At 42.7% G+C, this 27402-nt stretch overlaps 1 protein-coding gene across 1 annotated transcript in view; it reads left to right on the top strand.

The window, feature by feature from the left end:
* cog6 (component of oligomeric golgi complex 6) overlaps nucleotides 1-27402 on the top strand; it is a 76362-nt gene that overhangs the window by 27240 nt on the left and 21720 nt on the right. Inside the window, exons 5-13 of the mRNA XM_061877874.1 lie at nucleotides 12806-12917; nucleotides 12985-13067; nucleotides 13140-13210; nucleotides 13294-13387; nucleotides 21203-21331; nucleotides 25481-25572; nucleotides 25636-25700; nucleotides 25772-25863; nucleotides 27135-27252. Coding sequence (XP_061733858.1) covers nucleotides 12806-12917; nucleotides 12985-13067; nucleotides 13140-13210; nucleotides 13294-13387; nucleotides 21203-21331; nucleotides 25481-25572; nucleotides 25636-25700; nucleotides 25772-25863; nucleotides 27135-27252 — 856 coding nt within the window. The remainder of the gene's footprint in view (nucleotides 1-12805; nucleotides 12918-12984; nucleotides 13068-13139; nucleotides 13211-13293; nucleotides 13388-21202; nucleotides 21332-25480; nucleotides 25573-25635; nucleotides 25701-25771; nucleotides 25864-27134; nucleotides 27253-27402) is intronic.

Genomic DNA, 27402 nt, shown 5'->3' with positions numbered 1-27402 from the left:
TCCAAATAGTGATTTTTATTTGTTACAATTTTTAATCGATTTGGATTTTTAAGAATTGATATATTTTTTAAAAACCATTTCAGGCCATCTTTGGACTAAGCAGGAGCATTTATATATATTTTCTGTATATTAAGCGCACCGAACTATAAGCCGCAGATATATACGTTGTTGAATAAGTTATTTACACATAAATATTTATAAAAGTTTATTTACATATCATAGTTGTTTCCAAACGCTGTCTGTAACACCGCAGCTAAACGGCTGATCAAACAAAGCAGAAGTCATGGTCATGGACCCACTAGTTGCGCATCCTAGCTCTCCAATTAGTCCAACAGACTCAATAATTCCACTGTGACATTTTAGTGAATTTACTGAAGAATTTATGAAACTGAAACAAAAGAAGTATGCCATTGTAATTTAATAATACTAACACAAACACTCCTAAAAGTGTTAGCATGTTAGCAAATGCTAACGACCTAGCTTCATTGCATTACGATAGCACGTACAAATGTGCATTAAAACACTCCTACAGACATCATACATGGGACGGTTTAGTAAGTAAGAATTGTTTTAGTTATATTGTAAAACAAGTAAATGTTGCTTGGAGTGATGAATGAAGAATCCATTCGAGTAGGAACGCTATGGACAGCTAGTAGACGGAACAAAATTTTCACTAAAAGACTAAAACTAAAGCACCACAGCCTCTGCAGTGAGCCAACTCACCCAAAAGATGGCGCCATAGCAAAAACAGTAACACACCTTTTCAGTGTCTTTGCTGATATTTTCAGCAAAGAACAATCCATAAATTAGCCATACTTTTTTATAAGCCGCAGGGTTCAAAGTGCTGGAAAAAAGTAACGGCTTATAGTCCGGAATTTACTGTAAATAGGAGTGTGAATATTTGGGCACCTAATGATTCCATCATATATCGATTTCCTGCGGTAACGATTCGATTAAGAATGGATTCTCAATTCAACGCTATTTGGTTGCATGAAAAGTAAAAAAAAAAGTATTCTTATTTTTTTATTATTGTTTTATGAAAATTTTGACTAAGAATCGAGATGAATAAGAATCGGGTTTCTGAGCTGAATCGATTTTTTTGTGCACCAGTAATAATTTGTATATGAAATATATTGTAAGAATCAGTTTAAATCGAGAATTTTGTTGAATAGAGAATTGAATCAAAACCAAATTCAATTTAAGTTATTGTAAAATCTACATAATAATAACTTAAATTGAATTTGGTTGTAAAATCTACATACTCCTCTCTGAGCTGCTACCTTACCGTGGTAGAGGAGTTTGCGTGTCCCAATAAACCCAGGAGCTATGTTGTCTGGGGGCTTTCATGCCCCCTGGTAGGGTCTCCCAAGACAAACAGGTCCTAGGTGAGTGATCAGACAAAGAGCAGCTCAAAGATTTCTATGGAATTACAACAAAATGAACTCAGATTTCCCTCGCCCGGACGCGGGTCACCGGGCCCCCGCTCTGGAGCCAGGCCCGGAGTTGAGGCACGATGGCGAGCGCCTGGTGGACGGGCTTGTCCCCATGGGGCCCGGCCAGGCACAGCCCGAAGAGGCAACGTGGGTCATCCCTCCAATGGGCTCACCACTCATAGAAGGGGCCATAGAGGTCGGGTGCATTGTGAGCTGGGCGGCAGCCGAAGGCAGGGCACTTGGCGGTCCGATCCTCGGCTACAGAAGCTAGCTTTTGGGACGTGGAACGTCACCTCACTGGGGGGGGGGGAGCCTGAGCTAGTCCGCGAGGTAGAAAAGTTCCGGCTGGATATAGTCGGACTCACCTCGACGCACAGCAAGGGCTCTGGAACCAGTTCTCTCGAGAGGGACTGGACCCTCTTCCACTCTGGCGTTGCCGGCAGTGAGAGGTGACGGGCTGGGGTGGCAACTCTCGTTGCCCCCCGGCTCAAAGCCTGCACGTTTGAGTTCAACCCAGTGGATGAGAGGGTAGCTTCCCTTCGCCTTTGGGTGGGGGGATGGGTCCTGACTGTTGTTTGTGCTTACGCACCAAACAGCAGTTCAGAATACCCACCCTTTTTGGGTACACTCAAGGGAGTACTGGAAAGTGCTCCCCCGGGTGATTCCCTTATCCTACTGGGGGACTTCAACGCGCATGTTGGCAACGACAGTGAAACCTGGAGAGGCGTGATTGGGAAGAATGGTCGCCCGGATCTAAACCCGAGTGGTGTTTTGTTATTGGACTTTTGTGCTCGTCACGGATTGTCCATAACAAACACCATGTTCAAACATAAGGGTGTCCATATGTGCACTTGGCACCAGGACACCCTAGGCTGCAGTTCCATGATCGACTTTGTAGTTGTGTCATCGGATTTGCGGCCTCATGTTCTGGACACTCTGGTGAATAGAGGGGCGGACCTTTCTACCGATAACCACCTGGTGGTGAGTTGGCTGCGATGGTGGGGGAGGATGCCGGACAGACCTGGCAGGCCCAAGCGCATTGTGAGGGTCTGCTGGGAACGTCTGGCAGAGTCTCCTGTCAGAGAGAGTTTCAATTCACACCTCCGGGAGAACTTTGAACATGTCACGAGGGAGGTGCGGGACATTGAGTCCGAGTGGACCATGTTCCGAACCTCTATTGTCGAGGCGGCTGATTGGAGCTGTGGCCGCAAGGTTGTTGGTGCCTGTCGTGGCGGTAATCCCAGAACCCGTTGGTGGACACCAGCAGTGAGGGATGCCGTCAAGCTGAAGAAGGAGTCCTATCGGGTTCTTTTGGCTCATAGGACTCCGGAGGCAGTGGACGGATACCGACGGGCCAAGCGGTGTGCAGCTTTAGCGGTCGCGGAGGCAAAAACTCGGACATGGGAAGAGTTCGGGGAAGCCATGGAAAACGACTTCCGGACGGCTTCGAAGCGATTCTGGACCACCGTACGCCGCCTCAGGAAGGGGAAGCAGTGCACTATCAACACCGTGTATGGTGCGGATGGTGTTCTGCTGACTTCGACTGCGGATGTTGTGGATCGGTGGAGGGAATACTTCGAAGACCTCCTCAATCCCACCAACACGTCTTCCTTTGAGGAAGCGGTGCCTGGGGAATCTGTGGTGGACGCTCCTGTTTCTGGGGCTGAGGTCACTGAGGTAGTTAAAAAGCTCCTCGGCGGAAAGGCCCCGGGGGTGGATGAGATCCGCCCGGAGTTCCTTAAGGCTCTGGATGCTGTGGGGCTGTCTTGGTTGACAAGACTCTGCAGCATCGCGTGGACATCGGGGGCGGTACCTCTGGATTGGCAGACCGGGGTGGTGGTCCCTCTCTTTAAGAAGGGGGACCAGAGGGTGTGTTCCAACTATCGTGGGATCACACTCCTCAGCCTTCCCGGTAAGGTTTATTCAGGTGTACTGGAGAGGAGGCTTCGCCGGATAGTCGAACCTCGGATTCAGGAGGAACAGTGTGGTTTTCGTCCTGGTCGTGGAACTGTGGACCAGCTCTATACTCTCGGCAGGGTTCTTGAGGGTGCATGGGAGTTTGCCCAACCAGTCTACATGTGCTTTGTGGACTTGGAGAAGGCATTCGACCGTGTCCCTCGGGAAGTCCTGTGGGGAGTGCTCAGAAAGTATGGGGTACCGGACTGTCTTATTGTGGCAGTCCGCTCCCTGTATGATCAGTGTCAGAGCTTGGTCCGCATTGCTGGCAGTAAGTCGAACACATTTCCAGTGAGGGTTGGACTCCGCCAAGGCTGTCCTTTGTCACCGATTCAGTTCATAACTTTTATGGACAGAATTTCTAGGCGCAGCCAAGGCGTTGAGGGGATCCGGTTTGGTGGCCACGGGATTAGGTCTCTGCTTTTTGCAGATTATGTAGTCCTGATGGCTTCATCTGGCCGGGATCTTCAGCTCTCACTGGATCGGTTCGCAGCCGAGTGCAAAGCGACCGGAATGAGAATCAGCACCTCCAAGTCCGAGTCCATGGTTCTCGCCCGGAAAAGGGTGGAGTGCCATCTCCGGGTTGGGGAGGGGACCCTGCCCCAAGTGGAGGAGTTCAAGTACCTAGGAGTCTTGTTCACGAGTGGGGGAAGAGTGGATCGTGAGATTGACAGGCGGATCGGTGCGGCGTCTTCAGTAATGCGGACGTTGTATCGATCCGTTGTGGTGAAGAAGGAGCTGAGCCGGAAGGCAAAGCTCTCAATTTACCGGTCGATCTACGTTCCCATCCTCACCTATGGTCATGAGCTTTGGGTCATGACCGAAAGGATAAGATCACGGGTACAAGCGGCCGAAATGAGTTTCCTCCGCCGGATGGCGGGGCTCTCCCTTAGAGATAGGGTGAGAAGCTCTGCCATCCGGGAGGAGCTCAACGTAAAGCCGCTGCTCCTCCACGTCGAGAGGAGCCAGATGAGGTGGTTCGGGCATCTGGTCAGGATGCCACCCGAACGCCTCCCTAGGGAGGTGTTTAGGGCACGTCCAGCTGGTAGGAGGCCACGGGGAAGACCCAGGACACGTTGGGAAGACTATGTCTCCCGGCTGGCCTGGGAACGCCTCGGGATCCCCCGGGAAGAGCTAGACGAGGTGGCTGGAGAGAGGGAAGTCTGGGCTTTCCTGCTTAGGCTGCTGCCCCCGCGACCCGACCTCGGATAAGCGGAAGGTGATGGATGGATGGATGGATAAAATCTACATATCCAATTTCTAGATTAATGATACCAAAACTATTCCAGTCAAGGTCAGTATATCTATCTGAACATCTTAGCTTGGTGACAAAGGAGTGCAAGATCTCATAATGCATCGTATTAACAATCAGTTTGTCCTGTTTTTACAACATTCCAAGGTGCATTCACAAAACGGCTGCACTTTAGTAGATGAAGGGCACTTGTCATCCAGCATAGGTGACCTCCGACCTCCTTGATGGGCAGAAACTCTCACAGACACACTCCAAAACCTTCACAGGAGAGTGGAAGCCAGTGTAGCTGCAGACGTGAGAATTTTTACTCCAATTGTCAGGACCGTGTCTTGGCAAAGCAATTTGCTCGGAGACGGTTCAGTCCTTGACGCCTGTACATGCAAGAGCAGTTTCCAAAACAAAAAAGGATAATCCAATTAGATGCGATTAAAACTCCATGCATACATTTGCATCTTATCAGCGGCTTTATTCCTGCAAATAACAAACAAGCCGAGCGGGAGCTGCTCGCGTTGCGCGAAGACGAGCACGGCCAGACTCGGACGTGTTCGGGGAAAACGTGCGCGCCTTTAGGTTTGATGAACGACTCTCCTCCTGCGACTCTTACACAACTGCACTTTTTTTCTCTACCCATTTCAGCAAATGATCTGAAATGTCAGAGCTCGTGTTCAGTGTTGAAATGTCAGCCTTTGGGTTTGTGATGTCCCCGTTTCAGTCCCTTGTTATGCTTCTTATCAATTAGCTTGTTAGCGTCCATCCTTGACAGTGAACAATGACAAATACAGATAGGGAGTGTTACTGCAACTGGAACTGATCGATGTGTTCCAATTAGGGTTTTATGCTGCCGATTCTAATCGCGATCATTCATGAGTGAGTTTGAATGATATCAATATGCTAGTTAGCTTTCTTTGTAAATAGTGAACACTGAGAAATAGAGATAGAGAATGTTATTGCAACTGGAACTGATCGATGTGCTCCAGTCAGATTTTTATGCTGCCGATTCTGATCGCCAATCTCTCATTAGTGAGTTTGCAGATATTAATAAGCTTGTTAGCTTTCTTTGTAAATAGTGAACACTGGCAAATAGAGATTGGGAATGTTATTGCAACTGGAACTGATCAATGTGCTCCAGTCAGATTTTTACTCTGCCAATTCTGATACCGATCATCCATGAGTGAGATCGGCTGATATCAATTACCCTGTTGGCTTTCTTTGTCAATAGTGAACAATAGCATGTAGAGATGGGAAGTGTTATTGCAACTGGAACTGATCATTGTGTTCCTATCAGGGTTTTATGCTGCTGATTCTGATCGCCAATCATTCATGAGTGATAATGCAGATATTAATAAGCTTGTTAGCTTTTTTTGTCAATAGTGAACACTGGCTAATAGATATAGAGAATGTTATTGCAACTGGAATTGATCGATGTGTTCCAATCAGGGTTTTATGCTGCCGATTTTGACCCTGACCATTCATGAATAAGATTGGCTGGTATCAACTAGCTTGTTAGCTTTCTTTGTCAGTAATGAACAATGGAGTATATAGATAAAGAATGTTATTGCAACTGGATGTAATCAATTTGTTACAAGCAGGGGTGTTTCGATCAGGATTTTATGCTGCCGAGTCTGATCCCATCATTGTTTGGCTGATATCAATGGTCTTGTTAGCTTTCTTTGTCCATAGTAAACAATGGCAAGTAGAAATAGGGAGTGATATTGCAACTGGAACTGATCAATGTGTTCCAATCAGGGTTTTATGCTGCCGATTTTGATCGCCGATAATTCATGAGTGAGTTTGACTGATATCAACTTGCTTGTTAGCTTTCTTTGTCAATAGTGAACAATGGCAAATATAGATAAGGAATGTTATTGCAACTGGATGTAATCAATGTGTTATAAGCAGGGGTGTTTCGATCAGGGTTTTTTGCTGCTGAGTCTGATCCGTATCTTTATGAGTGAGTTTGACTGATATCAATAAGCTTGTTAGCTGTCATTATTGATAGTGAACGATGGCAAATGGAGATAGGGAGTGTTATTGCATCTAGAGCTTGTCGATGTGTTCCAATCAGGGTTTTATGCTGCCGATTCTGATTGACGATCATTAATGACTGAGTTTGCCGGATATCAACTAGCTTGTTAGCTTTCTTGGTCGATCGTGAAAAATGGCAAATTGATATAGGGAGTATTATTGCAACTGGAACTGATGTGTTCCAATCAGGGATTTATGCTGCTGATTTTGACCCCAACCATTCATGATTAAGATTGACTGATATCAACTAACTTGTCAGCGTTCTTTGTCAATAGTGAACAATGGCAAATAGAGATATGGAGTGTTATTGCAACTGGAACTGATCATTGTGTTCCAATCAGGGGTTTATGCTGCCGAGTCTGATCTCGGTCATTAATGAGTGAGTTTGGTGCTGATTCAATGAACGATCACCCGTGAGTGAGATCAGCTGATATTAATTGGCTTGTTAGCCTTTTTTGCTGGTAGTAAACAAATAGAGATATGTAGTTTCATTGCAACTGGAACTTATCGATGTTTTCCAACTAGAGATGTTCCAACCAGGATTTTATGCTGCCTATTCCAATAACGGTTATCCATGAGTGAGATCGGCTGATATCAACACCGATATCGATCACATGTATTAACTGTAAATTTGAATCACAATTAAAATGAGAACAACAACACAGGACCCAAGTGTAATATCATCTTGTGCCATGTAATTCAAAGTCGTAGCACACAAAAACTAAACAAAAGTAAAAACTACTCTTTTAAATCACTTGGATTTTTGTTCTCAGCTAGCGTTGTTAGCTTTGGAATGACAAATAGAGATAGGGAGTGGTATTGCAGCTGGGACTGATCATTGTGAGTTATGCTACCGATTCTGATTGTCAATCATTCATGAGTGAGTTTTGCAGATATTATTAAGCTTTTTATCTTTCTTTACTGATAGTGAACAATGGCAAATAGAGATAGGGAGTGTTATTGCATATGGAACTGATCGATGTGTTCCAATCGGGGTTTTATGCTGCCCATTCTGATTGCTGATCATGAGTGAGTGAGTTTGGCTAATATCAATAATCTTGTTAGCTTTATTTCTTGATAGTGAACAATAGCAAATAGAGATGGGGAGTGTTATTGCAACTGGAACTGATCATTGTGTTCCAATCAGGGTTTTACGCTGTCGATCTTGATACCGTGATACCGATCATTCATGAATAAGACTGGCTGATATCAATTAGCTTGTTAGCTTTCTTTGTTGATAGTGAACATTTGCAAATAAAGATGGGGAGTGATATTGCTACTGGAACTTATCATTGAGTTCCAATCAGGGTTTTATGCTGCGGATTTTGACCGCCGATCATTCATGAGTGAGTTTTGCTGATATCAATAAGCTTGTTAGCTTTCTTTACTGATAGTGAACAATGGCAAATAGAGATAGGGAGTGTTATTGCATATGGAACTGATCGATGTGTTCCAATCGGGGTTTTATGCTGCCCATTCTGATTGCTGATCATGAGTGAGTGAGTTTTGCAAATATCACAGATGGATGAGCGGCGTTGGCAGTAGTCTGAGCCGTAACACCACCTAAATATTCCCTGATTTGGTAAACATTAACAAAAATATAAAAATTCAGTTTCATCCAGGCTTTTTAAATTTTTACTTTGCCCCTATTTCAGTGCTGTTTCACGTTAGCTTAGCGGCTATTTAACAGATTCGCATGCCTTTTTTGTCTGCACCTGCTTGTTTTTACTCCTCGTCCTTCAGTGATAATAGAACTGGTAAGAAATTTTACTTAATTGGATTTTTATGATAATGATTATCTGCTCAGGATGCCACCCGAACGCCTTCCTAGGGAGGTGTTTTGTTATGTACATAGGAGGGAAGGAGGCGACAACCAGGGCACAACTGCGGTTCACAAGGTTTATTTAAACCTTTGATGATTACATGGCGTGTGTATGCTACTCTAAGTGACTTGAGTGTTGACTACGTGTAATATTAATAGTGTAAATGTTACCAGGGTTTGTTGTCTGTGAGTGTTGGTTGTATCTTTCGTCAAATCCAGAGGGGCGAGGCAAAGAGGCAGTTCGTGAGCAGGAAAGAGGTCGGGGGCAGGAGCGAGGCAGCGTGGTCTGGGTCCGAGCAGGGAGGTCGTGGATCGAGGAAGGCAGTCAGGAATCCGAAAGGATGTAGAGAGGCAAGGTACGATCACGGAAGACAGGGGAGAGACTGCGGAAGACACAAGGGACATGAACGAGGGAGACACGGAGAGAGCAAAGGGCATAGCACAGGGGAGGGAATGCCAGTCGTAATGCTTACTGGGAAGATAGCGACGTTCTGGCAAAGGTTCCTCGGGTCGGCTGGTCTTTATGCTGCTCCCTTTCATCAAGTCCAGGTGTGTAGATCATTGATTGAATGCAGGCTCGTTGCTGCTTGGCCGTGGTGCGCTCAGCACGAGTGGGGCCGTGTCTGAGCGCGCTGTCAGCAGAGGCGCTCGCAGTTCCAGCCGCCGAGGAAACGCGGGTTCGACTCCGCGTCATGACATGTTTAGGGCACGGCCGACCGGCAGGAGGCTGTGGGGAAGACCCAGGACACGTTGGGAAGACTATGTCTCCGGGCTGGCCTGGGAACGCCTCGGGATTCCCCAGGAGGAGCTGGACGAAGTGCCTGGGGAGAAGGAAGTCTGGCCTTCTCTGCTTAGGCTGCTGCCCCGGCCACCCGACCTCGGATAAGCGGAAGAAAATGGATGGATGGATGAATGGATTATGTTTACACGGTTAACCTCCTCTTTTTGTCACACGATGAGGTAGTTTCCATCGTGTGTGTGAATGTGTGAAGATTCACAGCGTGTTACTTGTATCTGGCTTGAGGCTGGCAAAATAAAAACCTACACTCTCAAGGGCGGAGTGGCGCTCGCCCTGCCCGAAAACAAGCTGCTGATTTACTGACCCGGCCAGGTTTGACGAGGACAGAGAGTTGCCGCGTCTGAGTTCCCTGTTTGATAGTGACAGTTGCCATGGCAACTATCGCCCAGAGAGCCCCAGATAGAGATGCCTCGTCCACTGCCATTTATTTCTGGCTGTTGTAACACGGACCAACAGCTCTTTGCCTTGACCAGCAGAGGCGTCACACCGCCACCTGCTGGAGCAATGACAGCACTGAAGTTTCTTCAAATTTAGCACACTCACAGGAAGGGAAGAAGCTAAATCAATTCAGAAACGGATTCATTTTTAATGTTTGAAGTAATGCGGTCAAAAGATACATTTTTAAATCAGAATTGTGATTAATGGCATTAAATGACTTGCTTGCATTATTTCAATTCAACTTCAAGAAATATCCCAATATTTTGACATACAGAAACATTTTTTAAAAATGTTTTACGTCATTTATTTGCTCTCAAATGACCAGATAACACAACAGTCAGTCTCCTCACTTATTTTGCACTGACTGGGGACGGGTACCGAATTGGGTACTTTCATAGGCACCCACTGGATATTGTCTGTAGGAGCGGGTATCAATTCACCTAAAATCAAACGGCGCCACATTTGTTGCACGGGACGTCACGTTCGTTTGCAGACTAAACATCGACTCACGGAAGCGATCACTCAAGCAGCACTGAGAGCAGGCTAGGTAGAACTCCTCCTCCCTAAGTAATGTTGCCATTTTCCACACCAAACAAGGCAAATATATGACTGGTTGAAAGTGTTCGAAAGTAAAGTAAGGCTTTCCTCTTCCAAAATGCGCTAGCTTGATGCAAATTTAGATTGAATTTAAAATTTAAATTTTTTTTAGGTAATCGTGATTATTCTTTGCATATATTGATAGGTTTGTTAACTTTCTTTGTTGATTGTGAACAATGGCAAATAGATAAAGGGAGTGTTATTGCAACTGGAACTGATCAAAGTGTTCCAATTAGGGTTTTATGCTGCCAATTTTGACCCTGACCATTCATGAATAAGATTGGCTGATATTAACTTGCTTGTTAGCTTTCTTTGTCAATAGTGAAAAATTGCAAATATAGATAGGGAGTGTTATTGCAACTGGATGTATTCAACGTGTTATAAGCAGAGGTGTTTTTATCAGGGTTTTATGCAGCGGCTCTGATCCCTATCATTAATGAGGGAGTTTAACTGATATCAATAATCTTGTTACGTTTCTTTGTCGATAGTAAACAATGGCAAATAGAGATAGGGAGTAAATGGAACTGATCACTGTGTTCCAATCATAATTTTATGCCGCCGATTCTGATCGCCGATCATTCATGAGTGAGTTTTGCTGACATCAATAAGCTTGTTAGCTTTCTTTGCTGATAGTGAACAATGGCAAATACAGATAGGGAGTGATGTTGCAACTGGAACTGATCATTGTGTTCCCAGCAGAGTTTTATGCTGTCAATTCTGACCTCGACCTTTCATGAGTGAGTTTGGCTGATATCAACTAGCTTGTTAGCTTTCTATGTTCATACACAACAATGGCAAATATAGATAAGGAGTGTTTTTGCAACTGGATATAATCAATGTGTTACAAGCAGGGGTTTTTCGATCAGAGTTTTATGCTGCCGAGTTTGATCCTGATCATTCATGAGTGAGTTTGGCTGACATCAATAAGCTTGTTAGCTTTCTTTGCTGATAGTGAACAATGGCAAATACAGATAGGGAGTGATGTTGCAACTGGAACTGATCATTGTGTTCCAGTCAGAGTTTTATGCTGTTAATTCTGATGCCGACCTTTCATGAGTGAGTTTGGCTGATATCAACTAGCTTGTTAGCTTTTTATGTTGATAATCAACAATGGCAAATATAGATAAGGAGTGTTTTTGCAACTGGATGTAATCAATTTGTTACAAGCAGGGGTGTTTCGATCAGGGTTTTATGCTGCCGAGTCTGATCCTGATCATTAATGAGTGAGTTTGGCTGATATCAATAACCTTGTTAGCTTTATTTGGGCTTTATTTGAATATAGGGGTGTCAACATTTTTAATTTTTTTAGGTTAATTGCAATTCTTATTTAACAAATCTTATTCCAAAAATCCATTCATCCTTTCATTTTCTACCGCTTGTAGCGGGGGGTGCTGGAGCCTATCTCAGCTGCACAAGGGCAGAAGGCGGGTTACACCTTGGACAAGTCGCCAAAATCTTTTATTTATTTATTATTATTATTATTAATTTTTTTTCATCTGTTTTGCTCAGCCACTGAGACAAATCATATAGTTAATTAAAATGATCATATCTGCTGTACAGATTTATTTTAGAAAAGAGAAGTGTTGGATACTCATTTGTATTTAACTTTATTAAATGTTTGGGTAGATTTTTATCAAACAAGTAGTATAAAAATTGATCAGAGATGTTTATCTATTCTATGGAAGAATGTAGTCAACCGTAGAACTGGCATCCAATCTTATTTAAAAAGTATAGATTATGAATTGAGAATCGATTCTGAATCAAAAATTCACCCCCTAAGAATCGTGCGGTGCCCAAATATTCACAGCATTAATTGTATTGGTCACAGACAGGTTGCTATCAGCATTAGCGATTTGGCAATGGAAAGCACAATTAAGATGCATGTTGCAATCAAAAAGTTGGTTTGTAACAAGCGCAATACTTGCAGTATTAACACTTTGTAGGGCGCAACATAACACGTTCAGCTCCCTGGGAAAAGCTACTTCCTAGTTAAACAACATACTGTGGCTAACCTATTCAATCTTGTTATCTAATGTCTTGGAAATGCAACTGCATAGCAAATGAGTCTCAATCGGTATAAGAAAACAAGATATGGACAGCACAGTTGTCGTAACAAGCTCATTTTTTTAATGTTACCTCAAAAAGTAACATTTTATCATCAAACAATTAACATTTATTAAGCCACTCAGAAGTAACAAATAATGTTTTCCTGGTACCAAGAATTGGTACTGTATCTGTTCAAATGTGAACAATACCCATCCTTAGCATTGAGGTATGAATTGACTTGCTAACGAATACACGCCTTTCCGGTAAGAATTTAAGTGTGATTAATGCGATCGTTTTTTGTGATTTATCACATGCATTAATTGAATTTGAATACAAACGACAGGTGCAAGACTGACAGTAAACAGGGAAGATCGGACCTAAATACAAAGCTTTATAACATATGAAATAACGTGATAATAATCCATCTTGCCCTTCAGCCATCGTCTGGAGGTGAGAGCCCAGGTGGCTCGGGCCTTCCTTGCCAAATTCCAGCTGTCCAATGAGGAGATGAGCACCCTGCGAGGGTCCAGGGATGCACCCATCACCGAGGTAAGAATGAACACTGAGAGGATTTGTTGTTTTCCTAGGAGCGCTGATTCCTCACTTTTTGATGCAGGCCTTCTTTAAAGCGCTCAGCCGAGTGAAGCGCATCCACGAGGATGTGAAAGTACTCCTGCGAACCAACCAGCAGACTGCAGGGTAGCGTGCACCTCCATCTTACAAGTGAATAGGTACACCGCAGGTCACGTGACTTGTGCGCTCTTGCCACAGGTTGGAGATCATGGAGCAGATGGCCATCTTGCAGGAGGCGGCGTACGAACAACTCTACCGCTGGGCTCAAAGTACGTCCACCTGCTGCACTCGGTGCAGGCGTAACTAATGATGTGACAGTGGAAGTAAAATGTTCCCGCTCCTCTCTACACAGACGAGTGTCGGGCTCTGACCCAGGAGACGTGCGATATCAGCCCCGTATTGACTCAAGCCATGGAGGCCCTGCAGGACCGCCCTGTCCTTTACAAGTAACCACACACACATCTGCTTCGTCAGCATCTACAATGGGGCAAAAAAGTATTTAGTCAGCCACCGAATGTGCAAGTTCTCCCACTTAAAATGATGACGGACGTCTGTAATTTTCATCATAGGTACACTTCAACTGTGAGAGACAGAATGTGAAAAAGAAAACCCAGGAATTCACATTGTAGGAATTTTAAAGAATTTATTGGTAAATTATGGTGGAAAATAAGTATTTGGTCAACCATTCAAAGCTCTCACTGATGGAAGGAGGTTTTGGCTTAAAATCTCACGATACATGGCCCCATTCATTCTTTCCTTAACACAGATCAATCATCCTGTCCCCTTATCAGAAAAACAGCCCTAAAGCATGATGTTTCCACCTCCATGCTTCACAGTAGGTATGGTGTTCTTGGGATGCAACTCGGTATTCTTCTTCCTCCAAACATGACGAGTTGAGTTTATACCAAAATGGATACATGGATGATACAGCAGAGGATTGGGAGAATGTCATGTGGTCAGATTAAACCAAAATAGAAATTTTTGGTATAGTTGGGAAATTGTGTTGGATGTAAATATAAACGGAATACAATGATTTGCAAATCCTTTTCAACCTATATTCAGTTGAATGCACAACAAAGACAAGGTATTTGATGTTCAAACTCATAAACTTTATTTTTTTTTTGCAAATAATAATTAACTTAGAATTTCATGGCTGCAACACGTGCCAAAGTAGTTGGGAAAGGGCATGTTCACCACTGTGTTACATCCCCTTTTCTTTTAACAACACTCAATAAACGTTTGGGAACTGAGGAAACTAATTGTTGAAGCTTTGAAAGTGCTTTAGTCGTTCAACAGTCCGGGGTCTCCGCTGTCATATTTTAAGCTTCATAATGCGCCACACATTTTCGATGTGAGACAGGTCTGGACTGCAGGCGGGCCAGGAAAGTAGACGCACATGTTTTTACTGCGAAACCACGCTGTTGTAACACGTGGGTTGGCATTGTCTTGCTGAAATAAGCAGGGGCATCCATGATAACGTTGCTTGGATGACAACATATGTTACTACAAAACCTGTATCAATCAATGATTATTACATGTATGTACATTTCAGCATTAATGGTGCCTTCACAGATGTGTAAGTTATCCATGCCTTGGGCACTAATACACCCCCATACCATCACAGATGCTGACTTTTGAACTTTGCGCCTATAACAATCCGGATGGTTATTTTCCTCTTTGTTCCGGAGTACACCACGTCCACAGTTTCCAAATATAATTTGAAATGTGGACTCGTCAGACCACAGAACACTTTCCACTTTGCATCAGTCCATCTTAGATGAGCTCGGGCCCAGCGAAGCCAGCGGCGTTCCTTGGTGTTGTTGATAAATGGGTTTTGCTTTGCATAGTGGAGTTTTAACTTGCACTTACAGATGTAGCAACCATCTGTAGTTACTGACAGTGGTTTTATGAAGTGTTCCTGAGCCCATGTGATGATATCTTTTACACACTGATGTCTGTTTTTGATGCAGTACCGCCTGAGGAATGAAGGGTCCGTAATATCATTTAAAGGCCTACTGAAACCCACTACTACCCACCACGCAGTCTGATAGTTTATATATCAATGATGAAATCTTAACATTGCAACACATGCTAATACGGCCTTTTTAGTTTACTAAATTGCAATTTTAAAATTTTGCGCGATGTATCCTGTTGAAAACGTCGCGGTATGATGACGCGTATGATGACGCATGTGTTTGACGTCACCGGTTGTAGCGGACATTTTTCCCAGCTCGATCCAAGCTATAAGTAGTCTTCTTTAATCGCATGATTACACAGTATTCTGGACATCTGTGTTGCTGAATCTTTTGCAATTTCTTCAATTAATAATGGAGAAGTCAAATTAGAAAGATGGAGGTGGGAAGCGGTGTATTGCAGCTGCCTTTAGCAACACAAACGCAGCCGGTGTTTCTTTGTTTAAAATTCCCAAAGGTGAAGCTTAACTATGGAACAGAGCGGTCAAGCGAACATGGTTCCCGACCACATGTCAACCGGCAGGTTTCGGTGAGAAAATTGTGGTAATAAGTCGGCTCTTACCGTAGACATGAGCAGAGCTTGCGTCCTCCTGCAGCTGCGTGGCTTTCCTCAGAGACACTGGCGGTCACCATACCCGTGGCCACACCCCTCTGACTTTCAGGTACCATATAGTCTCACTAAAACACTATAGCAACATAATAAGTAGATAGGGGATTTTCCAGAATTATCCTAATGAATGTGTCTAATAACATCTGAATAGCTCCCACTGCCCTCACCTTTTCTTTTTTTTCTAGTCCTTCACTCTCACTATTATCCATGAATCTTTCATCCTCGCTCAAATTAATGGGGAAATTGTCGCTTTCTCGGTCTGAATTGCTCTAGCTGCTGATGGCTATGATTGTAAACAATGTGAGGATGGGAGGAGCTCTACAACCAGTGACGTCACGCGCACATCGTCTGCTGCTTCCGGTACAGGCAAGGCTTTTTTATTAGCGACCAACTAAATACTAAATCCTTTCAGCAAAAATATGGCAATATCGCGAAATGATCAAGTATGACACATAGAATGGACCTGCTATCCCCGTTTAAATAAGAAAATCTCATTTCAGTAGGTCTTTACGTGCAGTGATTTCTCCAGATTCTCTGAACCTTTTGATGATTTTACGGACCGTAGATGGTAAAATGCCTAAATTCCTTGCAATAGATCGTTGAGAAATGTTGTTCTAAAACTGTTCGACAATTTGCTTAAAAATTTGTGACCCTCGACCTATCCTTGTTTGTGAATTACTTAGCATTTCATGGAAGCTGCTTTTATACCCAATCATGGCACCCACCTGTTCCCAATTAGCCTGCACACCCGTGGGATGTTCCAAATAAGTGTTTGATGAGCATTCCTCAACTTTATCAGTATCTATTGCCACCTTTCCCAACTTCTTTGTCACGTGTTGCTGGCATCAAATTCCAAAGTTAATGATTATTTGCAAAAAAAAAAAGTTTATCAGTTTGAACATCAAATATGTTGTCTTTGTAGCATATTCAACTGAATATGGGTATTTTGTTTATATTTGCATCTAACACAATTTCCCAACTCATATGGAAACGGGGTTTGTTTATATGTATGTATGTAGAATATATAAAAATATATATATATATGTATATATATATATACACGTGTGTATATATGTATATATATCCATTTACTACCGCTTATTCCCTTTTGGGGTCGCGGGGTGCGCTGGCGCCTATCTCAGCTACAATTGGGCGGAAGGCGGCGTACACCCTGGACAAGTCGCCACCTCATCGCAGGGCCAACACAGATAGACAAACAACATTCACACTCATATTCACACACTAGGGCCAATTTAGTGTTGCCAATTAACCTATCCCCAGGTGCATGTCTTTGGAAGTGGGAGGAAGCCAGAGTACCCGGAGGGAACCCACGCGTTCACGGGGAGAACATGCAAACTCCACACAGAAAGATCCGAGCCTGATATATATATATATATATATATATATATACATACACACACACACACACACACACTTTTGACAAATTACAGTTGTCTTTTTGACATATTCCCACTTGAAGCCAAACCACGGCCAGGCGATGGACCCCGTGCTGTTTTTCTTGGGAATTAATTCTTCATTCATTTGTTACCAGATTCGCACCTTCTTTCTCTCGTATTACCACTTGCACGACTCCGCTAGCATCACAGCTAACGTTACTCATGCTGCTACCTCTTTGCTCTACAGGGGCGTATACGTATGTAAGAAGGTGTGCTTGCTGTCTGTGAGATGGAGAGACAAGAAAGAGTGAGAAGAGCTTGCAGTGTATTGCCAGCACCTAAAAGCAACTGCGTGAGAACGTATACTTGAATATCAGGATATAGTCATTTTCTGTATCGCACAGAGACAAACCCGCGATATATCGAGTATATCGATATACTCTCTCTCTCTCTCTCTCTCTCTCTCTCTCTCTCTCTCTCTCTCTCTCTCTCTCTCTCTCTCTCTCTCTCTCTCTGTATATATATATATGTATGTATATATATATATATATATATATATATATATATATATATAATATAGGTTATCGAGATCTGTTTTGAGAAGCATGAAGTTTTTTATTTTTACCTGACACCTATTTTCTCGTTTATTTCACTCAGTATGTGTTTTTATTTTGTAATAGTGCCGGACAGCACTTTGGACACCCTTGAACTTAATCTTCCTACAAATTATCATGATAGAGAATACACAAGATGATTTACAGCAAGTACTACTTTCTGTACTGTATGGACTGCATGACTTCATTTCTTCTGCTACCTTCAAACCACCACCAGAGGGCAGCGCAGCTCCACAGCACTCATTCTGCAGCTTGTGTTGCATAATTACACCACTAGCCCCTGTGGTAAATTTACTGACTCGCTGGAATTTATATGACCTTTTATTGCTCGCCACTGTGACATATCAACAAAACAACCACTTTCATCATCAATTAACAGCACGTGAAGCCACACGTGGGCTTTGGGGTGAAATATGGCACAGAAGATCCTCATTCAGATTAAAATGAAATCATGACTTTACCTTGAACAATCCCAAAAGTTATTTAAGCGTGAACTATCTTTAAAAACTTAAATTTCTGGGGTACGCTCTTTTTTTTTTTTTTACTGCAAAATAACATGTCCAACCTAAGTTAAACATAGCTAATCCCACCGAGGATGACCATATACACACACTTATGTATATATTTAATTATTTGTATCAATGTATATATGCTTGTGTGTGTATATATATATATATACAGTATATATATATATATATATATATATATATATATATATATATATATGTTTATGTTTATATATATGTATATTTTTCTATATATATACAGTATATATATATGTTTATGTTTATATATATGTATATGTTCATATATATATACAGTATATATGTTTAAATATATATATATGTTTTTATATATATGTTTATATATGCATGTATAGCATGTATATATACATATATATGCATATATATGTGTGTATGCATATATAAATATATATATACATATATGTGCGTGTGTATATATACAGTATATATATATGCATATATATATGGGTGTGTGTGTGTGTATATATATATATATATATATATATATGTATATATGTATATATATATATATATGTATATGCGTGTATATTCATGTATATGTGTATGTATATGAATATATATGTCTGCATATGTATATATATGAATATATATACCTGTTTATATATGCATATATACAGTTGGGCAAAAAAGTATTTAATCAGCCACCGATTGTGCAAGTTCTCCCACTTAAAATGATGACAGAGGTCTGTAATTTTCATCATAGGTACACTTCCACTGTAAGAGCGGAATGTGAAAAAAAAAATCCAGGAATTCACATAGTAGGAATTTTAAATAATTAATTCGTAAATTATGGCGGAAAATAAGTATTTGGTCAATAACAAAAATTCAACACAATACTTTGTAATATAACCTCTGTTGGCAATAACAGAGGTCAAATTATTACTATAGGTCTTTACCAGGTTTGCACACACAGTAGCTGGTATTTTGGCCCATTCCTCTATGTAGATCGTCTCGAGAGCAGCGATGATTTGGGGCTGTCGCCGAGCAACACGTACTTTCAACTCCCTCCACAGATTTTCTATGGGGTTAAGGTCTGGAGACTGGCTAGACCACTCCAGGACTTTAAAATGCTTCTTACGGAGCCACTCCTTCGTTGCCCGGGTGGTGTCTTTGGGATCATTGTCATGCTGGAAGACCCAGCCACGTTTCATCTTCAAAGCTCTCACTGATGGAAGGAGGTTTTGGCTAAAAAAATCTCACGATACATGGCCCCATTCATTCTTTCCTTAACACGGATCAGTCGTCCTGTCCCCTTAGCAGAAAAACAGCCCCAAAGCATGATGTTTCCACCCCCATGCTTCACAGTAGGTGTGGTGTTCTTGGGATGCAACTCAGTATTCTTCTTCCTCCAAACATGACGAGTTGAGTTCATACCAAAATGGATACATGGATGATACAGCAGAGGATTGGGAGAATGTCATGTGGTCAAATGAAACCAAAATAGAAATTTTTGGTATAGTTGGGAAATTCTTCTTTTTCCTCCAAACACGACAATTTGAGGTTATACCAAAAAGTTCTGTTTTGGTTTCATCTGACCACATGACATTCTCCCAATCCTCTGCTGTATAATCCATGTGCTCTCTGGCAAACTTCGGACGGGCCTGGACGTGCACTGTCTTAAGCAGGGGGCACGTCTGGCAGGATTTGATTCGCTGCCGGCGTAGTGTGATAATGATTGTAACCTTTGTTACTTTAGTCCCAGCTCTCTGCAGGTCATTTACCAGGTCCCCCCGTGTGGTTCTGGGATTTTTGCTCACCGTTCTCATGATCATTTTGACCCCACGGGATGAGATCTTGCGTGGAGCCCCAGATCGAGGGAGATTATCAGTGGTCTTGTATGTCTTCCATTTTCTGATAATTGCTCCCACAGTTGATTTTTTCACACCAAGCCGCCTACCTATTGTAGATTCACTCTTCCCAGTCTGGTGCAGGTCTACAATTCTTTTCCTGGTGTCCCTCGACAGCCCTTTGGTCTTGGCCATAGTGGAGTTTGGAGTCTGACTGTTTGAGGCTGTGGACAGGTGTCTTTTATACAGATAACGAGTTCAAACAGGTTCAATTAATACAGGTAACGAGTGGAGGACAGAAGAGCTTCTTAAAGAAGAAGTTACAGGTCTGTGAGAGCCAGAGATCTTCCTTGTTTGAAGTGACCAAATGCTTATTTTTCACCATAATTTACAAATAAATTATTTAAAATTCTTACAATGTGAATTCCTGGATTTTTTTTTTCATATTCTGTCTCTCACAGTTGAAATGTACCTATGATGAAAATTACAGACCTCTTTCATCATTTTAAGTGGGAGAACTTGCACAATCGGTGGCTGACTAAATACTTTTTTGCCCCACTGTATATGTATACTAATATTAAACAATTAATGTACACACACAAAAATACTGAAAATTGCTACTGGTAATGTTTTTGTACCGTATCAGTTCAAATGGCAACAGTACCCATCCCTAATTATAACGTTAAAATGATGGAAAATGATTACAATTCTAGGACTACTACAGAAAAGATGAATTTAGGAAAGCAATGCATTTGTTTCTCTCTGATACCAAGAAACGGAAATCTTATTCGTTTGTCCTAAGATAGCATATCTTTGGATAAAGTAAAAGAATGTGTTTACCACAGCAAAGAAAGCTAGCCTATCGCTAGTTTGTGTTGTTGGAACAATGACTGTCATGAAGATAACCCCAGACAGTGTGGTACATCAGTCTCCATGTTACCTTGCGAGACTTCCTTCTGCTCATTTCTGGGATGTGGATGTTTCCTGGCTACTTACATGAGAACAGCAACACTTCACACGCTCCTCCAATGTGTCTTCGTCGTTTTGTTTTTTTTAAAGGACCATTCTTCCCTCTCTGTGTGGAAGTGCATCCCCGTGTGCAAGGTCACGCTCAGGGCTGCCTCCGAGCGCAGACGGGCCTTTCCTGGAATCTCACTTCAGCGCTATCTTGTGTTTAGTCTCACAAAGGGCTCGCCACCGCCGAGTAATGAAAACAAACCCCAGATCTTTCCTTGTGGAAACGCTGCCCCCGAATTCTCTATTCATGCCAGCAGTTTGACCTCAGAGGAAGAAAAAAAACAAAAACAAACGCTGTTAATTTCTTTTCTTCCGCAGGTACACCCTGGATGAGTTCGGGACTGCGCGCAGGAACGCGGTAGTGCGAGGCTTCATTGACGCCCTGGCGCGCGGCGGGCCAGGCGGAACCCCCCGCCCTATTGAGATGCACTCCCACGACCCTTTGAGGTACCTTTTTGAAATTGACAAAAGGACATAAACACTTATTACATTTTTAAAAATAATATAAATAGTTCATTGCACATTATTGAAGGCATTTATTGTTGCTGTGCTTTTCAGTGCAGTGCAAAACATAGCAGGCTCTTTGGAATACAGTGTTCCCTGGTTTAATGCTGGGGTTATGTTCCAAAAAATACCCGCTTTACGTGAAATCCTTGTTGGAATCGTAGTTTTTTTACCTTGTGTTTTATGTGTTTTCGTTCATTATATATATGTTTTTGTTTATACTATGTTTTTTCATTTACAGGATGTTTTTTTTCATTTACTGTGCATGTTTTTTCGTCTACAAGTTGTTTTTTTAATCTATGTTTTTTTCGTTTACAGTACTGTACAGTATATGTATGCTCGCATCAAACAATTTTTTAATATGAAGCCACGCTTTTATAACATGTGGCTTGGCATTGTCTTGCTGAAATAAGCAGGGGCGTCCATGATAATGTTGCTCAGATGGCAACAGATGTTGCTCCAAAACCTGTATGTACCTTTCAGCATTAATGGTGCCTTCACAGATGTGTAAATTACCTATGCTTTGTACACTAATACAACCCCATACCATCACTGATGCTGGCTTTTCAACTTTGCACCTATAATAATTCAGATGGTTATTTTCCTCTTTTGTCCGGCGCACACGACGTCCACAGTTTCCAAACACAATTTACAATGTGCAAAGAATATGTTTTACAGAACATCTTTAAGCCGCTTTCTGACCATCTCTTCTTATTTATGTGCCTCCACTTCAACTGTGTCTTCTCTCGGTGTGTCAAAAAACAATCGATTTTCAATTGAATCATGATTCATATTTGTAATGACACTTTATCCATTTTAAAACTAAAAACTTTTTTTTTTTGTCCGCCCGAATGCAGCTGAGATGGGCTCCAGCACCCCCCGTCACCCCGAAAGGGACAAGCGGTAGAAAATGGATAGACGGATTGTCCCGTCCAGCCACTCAGACAAATCATGTTGTTGATCTAGATCAGGGGTCTCAAACCCAATTTGCCTGGGGGCCACTGGATGCAGAAACTGGGTGAGGCTGGGCCGCAAGAAAATATTTCTTAAAAATAATCTAACGTGCACTTTTTAATGAATTCACCTTCTTTGAAATGGCTTCCCCGCCCTATCAACCCACTTGCCATCTCTTGCGATCTTTCCAGGGAACACCCGAATATCGGTGCCCCTCCCGACAATCTCCCAGGGCAATCATTCGCCCGGTTTTCACACGGACAACAATAATAAGGGCGTGTCGTCATGGCACTGCCTTTAGCGTCCTCTACAACCTGCCGTCTCGTCCGCTTTTCCACTATACAATTAGTGTGCCAACCCAGTCACATATTGTATGAGGCTTCTGCAGATCCACGGAAGTGACTGCAAGACATACTTGATCAACAGCCATACAGGTCACACTTAAAGTGGCCATATAAACAACTTTATCACTGTTACAAATATACGCCACACTGTGAACCCACCCCAAACAAGAATGACAAACACATTTTGGCTCATATTTGTAACAGTGTTAAAGTTGTTTATACGGCCACCCTCAGTGTGATCTGTGTGGCTGTTGATCAACTATGTCTTTCAGTCAATTATTGAGTCTACAGAAGTTAAATACAACATGTGGCTGAGCTGGCACGCTGTTTGTACAGATTGTAGAGGACACTAAAGGCGGTGCCTCCACGGTGCCCCCTTAATATTGTTATTAGGGTGAGATTCGGGAGAATAATAACCCCTGTAGAGGCACTGAAAATTGGGAGTTTCCTGGAAAAATTGAGGGTATACAAGTACGACGCTGTAAAGCGCCATTCATATAAAACTTGCGGGCCGCACCAACATTAAATTTTCACATCAAGGTGGGGGCCGCACAACAATGTCGGCGTGTTTGAGACCCCTGATCTAGATTATCTATATCTTCTGTACAGATTTACCTTAGAAAAGAGAAGTGTTGGATACTTCTCTTGTTGACCCTCATTAAATGTTTGGGAAGCATTTTATTAAACAAAACCAGTTTTTTTTGCAAGTGATTTAAAAATGTATCAGAGCTTTTTATCTTTTTTTATGGAGGAATGTAGTTAATCATAGAACTGACACCCAATATTATTAAAAAAGTGTTTATTTGTTTAATTGACAATCGGTTTGAATCGAGAATAGATTCTAAATCGAATTGTTAGCCCCAAGAATCAAATCAAGTTGAATCGTGTGGTGCCCAAAGATTCACAGCCCTAGTCTTCTCCCCGTCATCCATTTTGTAGTTTTTTAGCATTTACCTTTTTCCCCCTTTTTTTACGGGGCGCCTTGTGGCGACCCATCAGCGTTCCTGGTCTGGAACCTGTACACTGTTTGTTTGTCTAATCTTGAACGGGTTTGTGCTGAAAACGTTTTGTTGTAGTTGTGCAATGACAATAAAGACCAACCTTCCTATCATTCGACCGTGTTCCTCAGGAAGGCTGGTGGGTTGTGCTCAATGAGTATAGAGTATCGGACCGCCTGATTGTGGCGGTCCGCTCCCTGTATGATCGGTATCAGAGCTAGGTTTGCGTTGCCAGCAGTAAGTCGGATCCATTTCCAGTAAGAGTTGGACTCCGCCAGGGCTGCCGTTTGTCACCAATTCTGTTCATAATTTTACGGACAGAATTTCTAGGCACAATCAGGGCATTAAGAGGATCTGGTTTGGTCGCTGCAGTATTAGATCTCTGATTGTTACGGATGATGTGGTCCTGCTGGCTTCATCTGACCAGGATCTTCAGCTCTCCATAGATCGGTTCGCAGCCAAGTGTGAAGCGATTGGGATGAAAATCAGCACCTCCAAATCCGAGTTCATGGTTCTTGTCCGGAAAAAGGTGGAGTGCCATCCCCGTGTCGGGGAGGAGATCTTGCCCCAAGTGGAGGTGTTTAAGTACCTAGGAGTCTTGTTCATGAGTGAGGTAAAAGTGAATCGTGAAATCGACAGGCGGATCGGTGTGGCGTCTGCAGTAACGTGGACCCTGCAACAATCTGTCGTGCTGAAGAAGGAGCTGGAACTGAAGGAAAAGCTCTCAATTTACTGGTTGATATACGTTATTCTCCTCACCTGCGGTCAGGAGCTTTGGGTTATTACCGAAAGGCCAAGATCTCGGGTACAAGCGGCCGAAATTAATTTCCTCCGCCGGGTGGTGGGGCTCCCCTTTAGAGATTGGGTGAGACACTCTGTCATCCAGGAGGAGCTCAGAGTAAAGCCGCTGCTCCTTCACATCGGGAAAGGAACCAGATAAGGTGGTTCGCGCATCTGGTCAGGATGCCCCTGGACTGCCTCCCTGTGGAGGTGTTCAGGTCTCTTCCGACTGGTATTAGGCCACCGGGTAGACCCAGGACACGTTGGGGAAATGATGTCTCCTGGCTGGCCTGGGAACGACCCAGGATCCTCCGGTAGGAGCTAAACGAAGTGGTTCAGGAGAAGGAAGTCTGGGCTCTTCTGCTTTGGCTGCTTCCCCCGCGACCCTACCTCATATAAGCGGAAGAAGATGGATGGATGCTCCCCAAATGTTTAACATTTTCACACAGCTCTTTTCTCAGAAGTATGAAGGAAGGCAAGATTGTTTTATGAATATCTCTGCCATGCCTCAACGCTTCGATTTCACATTATCTGGACTTACGCAGATCCCAAATACACAAAACAAGTACCAGCAGTTAGAAAACGTTGTTTTTTCCAGAAAAGAGTGCATCTGTGATTTGCACCATTAAGTTGAGGTTCTCTCGAAATGGCAGCCGGCAGACATTGGTCTTGACGCAACACATCCTCCTCCTCGTGTGCCTGAAAGCCAAACAGACTTTTCTCAGAACCTCATTCTCGTTCAGTGTCACTAAATGGCCTTCAGTTAGTCGGAGGCATCAGCGCTTCTGAGAACATCCGAGTTGTTTCTCCGCGTCCTGTTTCCACACACACACACACACACACACACACACACACACACACACACACACACACACACACACACACGTTACGTAACACCCATCCCCGTGTAAGCGTCTGTCACAGGCAAACGAACCCTGATGGCCTATGATCTCGTGCATTAACGTCCTCCTGTGTGAAAACGAGCCCTGGGTGTAATTCAGGTGTCGCCCCGGCAGATACGTGGGAGACATGTTGGCCTGGCTGCACCAAGCCACCGCCTCTGAGAAGGAACATCTGGAAGCTCTGCTCAAACAAGTGGCCCTGCAGGGTAGGCTCAGGTGATGTTCTGAATGGTTGTGAATGAGTGAAGCATGACGTGGTCTCCCTGCAGGTGTGGAGGAGAACATGCAGGAGGTGGTTGGACACATCACAGAAGGAGTGTGTCGGCCTCTGAAAGTAGGTGGACAGCAAGTTATGGCCAGATGCTGTCAGGCTCTGACCAAGGTGTGCTTGCATTGATACTGTAGGTGCGCATAGAGCAGGTGATTGTGGCAGAGCCGGGAGCAGTGCTGCTCTACAAGTTGTCCAACCTGCTGAAGTTCTACCATCACACCATCAGGTGATCTTCTTCTTCTCCTTCCATGTCTTTGTTTTCTTCTTCTTCTTCTTCTTCTTCTTCTTCTTCTTTTTCCCCTACCTCTTCTTTTTCTTTTTCCTCTTCTTCTTCTTCTTCTTCCTCTTCGTCTTCTATTTCACTTTCTTCTTCACCTTCTTCTTTTTCAACTTATTGTTCTTGTTATTCTTCTTCCACTTCTTCTATTTTACTTTCTTCCCTTCTTGTTCTTCCTCTTCACTTTCTTCTTTTTCCTTTTCCTCTTCTTCATATTCTTGTTTTTTTCACTTCTTCCTCTTCTTGTTATTCTTCTACTTCTTCTTCTTCTTCTATTTCACTTTATTCTTCACCTTTTTCCTCTTCCTCTTCTTTTTCTACTTGTTCTACTTCTATTTCCCTTTCTTCACCCTCTTCTTCTTCATGTTATTCTTCTTCTTCCTCCTCCTCCTCTTCCTCTTCTTCTTCCGCTTCTTCTTCACATTTTTATTGTTCTTTTAATTTTTGTTCTTCAATTTTACTTTCTTTTTCCTCTTCCTATTCGTTTTTCTTCTTCCTCTTCTTGTTTTTCTTCACTTTCTTATTCTTTTTTCTTCACCTTCTTCATCTTCTTCCACTTTCTTGTTCATCTTGTTTTTATTGTTCTTCTTCTTCTTCTTCTTCTTCTTCTTCTTCATATTGTTCTTCTTGTACTTGTTCTTCTATTTCTTCACTGTCTTCTTCTTTTTCTTCTTCTTTTCACTGTCTTCTTATTTTCCTATTCTTCAAATGTATTCTCTTATTCTTCAACACTTCACCTTCTTTATCACTTTCTTATCCATCGTATTCTTCCTCTTCTTCCTGTTCTTGTTATACTTCTTCTTGTTCTTCTTCTATTTCACTTATTTCTTCTTCTTCTTCCTCTGTATTGTCTTTCTTCATCACTGGCTTCTTGTTATTATTATTATTTTCACCATCTCCTTTTTCCTCTTCATCAATTTTATTCTCTTCTTCAACACTTCATCTTCTACTTCTTCCTTTTCCTGATCTTGTTCTTGTGTTTCTTCTTCTACTTCTTGTTCTTCTTCTACTTCACTTTCTTCTTCACCCTCTTCTTCTTCTTTTTTTTCTTGTTCTTGTTCTTCACCTGTTCCTTCTTCTTTTCCTTCTTGTTATTCTTCTTCTTCATGTTCTTCTTCTTTACGTTCTTCTTTTTCTTTACATTCTTCTTCTTCTTCATGTTGTTTTTCCTCACCTTCACAAAGCAATGTCCAAAGAGTCTCTGCGGTCTGCTTTTGCAGCTCCATTGTGGGGACCAGCGTGGGCTCTTTGCTCATGACCATGGAGGAGATGCACATCCTCAGCAAAAAGATGTTCTTCAACAGCCTGAGCCTTCATGCAAGTAGACTCATGGACAAGGTAGAGTAGACACACCTTTATTCATCCTCCTGAAGGGCAACTCAATTTATAGGCGTTACAGGGGAACATAGTTGTCCGCATTCTTTGGAAATGGGAATATTCCTGGTCCTCCTTGTCTGGGCTTCAATGGTAAAACTTGTTGAATTATCT

The sequence above is a fragment of the Nerophis ophidion genome, linkage group LG18 (genome assembly GCF_033978795.1).
Source record: "Nerophis ophidion isolate RoL-2023_Sa linkage group LG18, RoL_Noph_v1.0, whole genome shotgun sequence".
Classification (NCBI taxonomy): Eukaryota; Metazoa; Chordata; class Actinopteri; order Syngnathiformes; family Syngnathidae; genus Nerophis; species Nerophis ophidion.
Note: the sequence above shows the minus strand (reverse complement) of the source record. Positions and strands in the feature narration are given on the sequence as shown.